A 6,000-nucleotide genomic window follows, 5' to 3' on the forward strand; every position below is an offset into this window, starting at 1 on the left:
AGACACTCTGGAGTGTTTTAAAAATAGAGTAGGAGTGGAAGGCTATGAATGATACCATTTTGTTTTACCAAACATTTAAAAATCAATATTCAGTCTCAATCATGTCTTCAAATCTAATCCAAACAAGAAGAGATTTCTTGAACAATCAAATGATAAATAATGATATTTTGAGTTGAGTTTAGCTTAATACTCTTACATACTCAGCAAAGCAGGAAATTATTCAGGGCTTCTGATAGCACTTATATCACTTGTATAAAAATTAGGAAATGGTATCCATTCTCTTACACAGATAGATTCCATGCCAAGTGCACATGACCTGTAGACTGGAGCATGGATTAGATTTCAGCCCCCACTCACTCACCTGGCTAGCACCATGTGCAAGGCACAGCTGTTCAACAAAGCCCTGGCCTTGTATGCTGACTCTTACATCTGTACCTCACTTTTTACGTAACTGCAGAACGGGCCCATTCGTGTTGGAGGCTGGTGGCACACAGGGATGGCAGGGGGAATGGAGGAGGCAGCTCATCTTTACCTACTTTTCGCCGCCTCTGCCTCAACCACATTCTAGTTGAAGCCTCAACTGTCTTTCCCTTGCTTCCACTCTTCCTTATGCAGTCCCTTCCTCATAGAGATCAGCTAGTAATCCTTTTAAAATCAAAGAGGTATGACTCTCCTACTCAGACCCTTCTGATGGCTTCTCGGTACACTTTGAATAAAACCCAGAGTTCTTTTCTTGACCTACAAGATCACACATCCGCTGGCCCTGACTGCCTCCCCAGTCTTGTATCCTACTGCTCTCCCCTCACTTTGCTCTAGCCTTCTGGCCTCTTTGCTGTTCTTCTGCCTAGAGTGCTCTTTTCCCCCAGATATCTGCATGGATGGCTTCCTTCCTTCAGCAGTCTGCTCCAGCGTCATCTCTCTTTAGAGACCCTGCCCCACCCCCAAACCCCCTATCCTAAATAGTACATATGCATATATGCACATATATGTACATAAACACATCAACACATATCAGTTAATGAGCTTTTCTCACATATAAAGCACTACATGTCCCTGATGGAAAGAATCTTTCTGCTTTATATATTTACAGAATTTTTCAAATTTTTCAAATTTACAGGATTTTTTATTCAGATGAGAAAAATATCATAGGTTGTAGCAGAGCAATTTATTCCCTTTTCCTTGTGGCAAATTGCTGGGCCCATCAGGCATGATTCTGGTTGGTTGATGGTTGATAGCAGCCAACCGACTGGTATGGAAATCGCCTATAGTCAGCAGAAGAGATCACACCCTGATATTTGGCAGCAACAGGATTTCGGAGAGGCAGGTGCCAGAATCCATCCTATGAAATGAGGTTATCAGTAAGCAGGTGGAAAGGAGTCTAGGGGCCAGGGGTACTTTGCTTCTTTAGCATAGGGGGAAAGAGTACATTGGAGCACAAATGGAGTGACCCAGAAAGAAGCAGTCTTCCTATTCTTACTAGGCCCCTAGTAGGATTCACTAGTATGAATTATGAGTAAGACCTTGAGGTGTTTTAAATCCACCTCCAAAGGTAGTAAGTTCCTATTTGAGAAAATAAATGAAGGTGCTTTCCCTTTTAAAGCTAAGAACATACAAAGCATGCGTTTTAGTATTTGCTTCTATGTATCTATATCTCAAAACAGGACAAAAAGGTTGACACTAATTTTTCATATGTGTGGAAACCTGACCTATGTCAGATTTAGTACAATTATTCCTTGGTATAATTTCCGGATTACATTCTGTTGCTTCACACCTCCACTTACATCTACCTTTGAAAATGTTTTAGCAATTTAATATTATAGTCTCTCACATGAAGAGATTTTTAGTGATTAATATTGTCATAAGGAAAAAATTTTTAATTAATTAGGTGTCTTATTAGGCTTTTCAAAGGACCAGTTGGTATTTTTGCTTGTCCTGTTTTCTGTTTTGTTTTACACTATGAGTCCTATGGATTTCCTCCTAATTTTTAAGATTATTTCAGAAATTTTATTGTGGTTGGGTACCTTTTTATTTTAATTATTTTAGTTTTCAATTTTTTATAAGAAAATGTAGTGGGCATGAAAGGTCTGTTCTGGGGCTTCCCTGGTGGCGCAGTGGTTGAGAGTCCGCCTCCCGATGCAGGGGACACGGCTTCGTGCCCCGGTCCAGGAAGATCCCACTTGCCGCGGAGCGGCTGGGCCCGTGAGCCATGGCCGCTGAGCCTGCGCGTCTGGAGGCTGTGCTGCACAATGGGAGAGACCACAACAGTGAGAGGCCCGCGTACCGCAAAAAAAAAAAAAAAAAAAAAAAAAGTCTGTTCTTTTTCTGCACTCTTAGTACCCAAAAAAATTTTTAGAAAGACCCCTGTATACTTATAAAGAAATGCTCACTGTTTTCTCTACAGTGTTATCCTCATGTATCTGTTAGTTCTGTCCCATGCAAATCTTCAGATTCTTTTTTTTTTTTTTTGCGGTACGCGGGCCTCTCACTGTTTTGGCCTCTCCCGTTGCGGAGCAACAGGCTCCGGACGCGCAGGCTCAGCGGCCATGGCTCACGGGCCCAGCCGCTCCGCAGCACGTGGAATCTTCCCGGACCGGGGCACGAACCTGTGCCCCCTGCATCGGCAGGCGGACTCTCAACCACTGCGCCACCAGGGAAGCCCCCCAGATTCTTTTAATTTTTCTATTTTTAATAAATTATACAAAGACATCATAAATTCATTCTCTCTTTAAAGAAACAAAATATGTGCAATGAAGTTGTCCTCCCTGTGCACCTCTCCCCTCATCCTGATGCTTCTTCCCAGCAGGAATCACTGCTGGTGGTATGAAGAGCCCTCTCAGTCCTCCTGGTATCTGTGTTTCCTTCTGTATATATCCAGGGCAATGGTTATTATTTTCTGTTCTGATTTTTGCTCTAGTCTCTGTTTTACCTTTTATGCATGTTTTTATTTAAAACATAGTAAGTACAAATTCAGAAGCATTCTGTTTTCATTTTCAGACTTCTGACTCCTCTGAAGATACCATGATAGAAACCCTGCCTTGTTTTATTTTTAGTTAGCATGATAAGCTTTACAGAAACACTTTAGCTTTTACCTGTTGCTTTTTGGTTTGATTCGTTGACTTTTTTGTAAGGGTATTTAGCTTAAAGTTGTTAGAATGACTACTTGATGTCTGTCTGTAGGATGCTGAGGAAGACCATGAAAGAACATATCAAATGGTTTTACTGAGAAAGCTTTGTCTGCCAATGTTGTGTTTTCTGCTTCACACCATATTGCATAGTACCGGTCAGTATCAGGAATGCCTGCAGTTAGCGGATATGGTATCCTCTGAGCGCCACAAGCTGTATCTGGTAAGTTCTAGAGCATTTGCACTTTTAAATTTTAGTGATTTGATAACCTCTGTAATAATATTTAGGTTTGTGAGATGTGTTTATATCCTTTAGATGTTCTTAGACTTTCTTAAAGTAGGGATCCAGTTTTAATGTTTGTGCTTTTTTATCCAAAATATGTATACATTTCTAAGCAGTTTGAAGTATATAGACTGGTCCAGAGAAGTAGCTTTGAAGTCCTGGGCTATCCTAATATACTGGCCTCTGGCTACATAAACCTTAAAGAGGAATTTCTTCTTGCATTAAGTTAATCAGGTTGATTAGGTGACTGTAAATTCACACTCTTTTTTGTTCTCATTCTTAACATTTTTCTCTTTTTTAAAAATCAGGTGTTTTCTAAGGAAGAACTAAGGAAATTGCTACAGAAGTTAAGAGAATCCTCTCTAATGCTCCTAGACCAGGGACTTGATCCATTAGGATATGAAATTCAGTCATAATTCGTCTGCTGTTTGTAATCTCAATAATTTCCATGATAAATGGAAGTTTTTCTGTAAAATATATATATTTGTAATTACTGGGTTTTTTCTTTTGCCTTATGGGGAAAATGTTTATGAAATTTAGGCATTTAATTTTGTACTTTTAAGAATATTATGGTGACACTTTGAAAATTTAAGGTATTATATAATTCCCTGTGTTTATTAATAAAACTATATAAAAACTAAAATTTTCTGTTCATATGAATTCCAGGAACGTCCCTCTATTATGTAATAAGAAATTAAATTTCCTGTTATCCTTTTTCCCTGTGATCATAAGTACTCTGAAATCTTAAAGAGGATGGAAAGTAGATACATGTTTAAGCCAGGTATATAAGTCCTCATCATAAAATATGGTGTTTTTAAAATATTACAGTTAATTAGATGAACATAGCAAGAATGTTTTCTAAAATAATATTATGCTATTTTCTTTATTTTGATGACGTTTCTAGTTTATTAACTCTCATTCAGCAAACCTGCTCTAAAATAAGTTGGAGCATGTACAGACTTAGAATAGTATCTGGCACACAGCAAGCAGTGAATAAATTGGGGAATACACAGTGAGTCAGATCTCATCTAGCCCTTCCAGTAGGGGAAATACAATAAATATATTTTTAAATGCCATTTTAAAATACAAGTAATCCAAGCAGGGAGAAACTATTTCCAGCTAAGAGGTTTCTGAGGAAGTAGCATTTGAGCTGGGGTCTGGGTAATGCACTGAATTTGCAAAGACAGAGATACAAGCACAAGAAGGGTGGGGCACTACAGATTAGGAAATCAGTATAAGCAAGGCCTACAAATGGTAAATGCATGTTTATGAATCAGCATTTATGTTGAATTGACTAGAGTGTAGGACTTATAAATGAGAGATGACCAAAAGAGAGAATGTGACTCTAAGAGAAAACATGATGTAAATGGATTATAAACCTGAATATAAACGCTGAAACCATAAAACCTTTAAGAAAAATAGAGAATATCTTTGGGACCCAAGGGTAGGTAAAGATTTCCTATACAAGAGACAGAAAGCAATTACCATAAAGGAAAAAATTGATTACTTAGACCATCAAAATATAAAACTCTGCTCTTCAAAGACATTAAGAAAATAAGTAAGCCACAGACTGGGAGAAAATATTTGCAGAAGGATAACTGACTAAAAAAACTCGTGTCCAGCATATATAAAGAACTCTTATGCTTTTTTCCTTGAGCTTGCAGTCTTAGCTGCGATGCGTTTCTTGGGCGCCACGTTCCTGTTCCTGGCACTCAGCGCCTCTGCCCTGGCCAAGCCGGTGCATTTCAAGGACTGCGGTTCTGGGGTCGGAGTTATAAAGGAAGTGAATGTGAATCCATACTCCACCCAGCCCTGCCAACTGCACAAAGGACAGTCTTACAGTGTCAATGTCACGTTCACCAGTAGCACTCAGTCTCAAAGTAGCAAAGCCATGGTGCGTGGCATTGTGATGGGTTTCGCCATTCCCTTTCCTATTCCTGAGCTTGACGGTTGTAAGAGCGGAATCACCTGCCCCATTGAAAAAGACAAGACCTATAGCTACTTGAATAAACTACCCGTGAAGAGTGGATACCCCTCTGTAAAACTGGTGGTGGAGTGGGAACTTACGGATGACAACGACCAACGTCTCTTCTGCTGGCAAATCCCAGTACAGATTGAAAGCTAGAGCTATTTGATGCCAATATGTCCGTCTGGGGGTGAGAGAGCACGGGTGGAGGGAGAGGAGGAGAGATCAAGTCTAAACTGAATCAGTGCCATAAGATGAAAGGAATTTCTAGACTGCCGTTCTAGCCTCAACCTCCAAAAGCATCTAAGACCCTATTTCCTGAGAGCTCAGAACTGTCGCCCCTGTATTATCCTTTGTAAAAGGGTTGAAGGAAGGAAGAGAAAGTGAGACTGTAGGGATTGATTTGTCTTCAGGGGGAGTTGTTTGTTTGTTTTGGTTTGGTTTTTGCTTTTGGAATAAGGAGGGTCTAACCAGACATGATTCAAATGAGGCTGCTTGGGGGATATTGGATAACTTGCCCTAGGGTTACTAGCCCTTGCAGCAAAGCACGGGTTCCAAACCACATCCACCTAGCTGGGATATTACATCTGCAAGTTCCTCATCTCCACGTGCCTCGTTGAGTTCAGTGC

General features: G+C 40.0%; 2 protein-coding genes across 4 annotated transcripts in view; both read left to right on the forward strand.

The window, feature by feature from the left end:
- NUP107 (nucleoporin 107) overlaps nucleotides 1–4,010 on the forward strand; it is a 44,305-nt gene extending 40,295 nt beyond the window's left edge. For all 3 annotated transcript variants that reach the window (XM_082666566.1, XM_082666567.1, XM_082666568.1), the window contains 2 exons: nucleotides 3,178–3,345; nucleotides 3,714–4,010. In XM_082666566.1, coding sequence (XP_082522692.1) covers nucleotides 3,178–3,345; nucleotides 3,714–3,821 — 276 coding nt within the window. In that variant the 3' untranslated portion in view covers nucleotides 3,822–4,010. The remainder of the gene's footprint in view (nucleotides 1–3,177; nucleotides 3,346–3,713) is intronic.
- Nucleotides 4,011–5,059: 1,049 nt separating this feature from the next.
- On the forward strand, nucleotides 5,060–5,770 carry LOC309830224 (NPC intracellular cholesterol transporter 2-like). Its single transcript, XM_082666666.1, has one exon. The coding sequence runs from the start codon at nucleotides 5,081–5,083 to the stop codon at nucleotides 5,528–5,530; it is 450 nt and encodes a 149-aa protein (XP_082522792.1). The 5' UTR covers nucleotides 5,060–5,080; the 3' UTR covers nucleotides 5,531–5,770.
- Nucleotides 5,771–6,000: the final 230 nt, after the last annotated feature.

This window comes from Grampus griseus, assembly GCF_964374135.1.
Source record: "Grampus griseus genome assembly, chromosome: 11".
NCBI classification, from domain to species: Eukaryota; Metazoa; Chordata; class Mammalia; order Artiodactyla; family Delphinidae; genus Grampus; species Grampus griseus.

Coding starts and splice junctions, on each gene's coding strand:
- LOC309830224 (XM_082666666.1), top strand. CDS start 5,081: ATGCGTTTCTTGGGCGCCACGTTCCTGTTCCTGGCACTCAGCGCCTCT.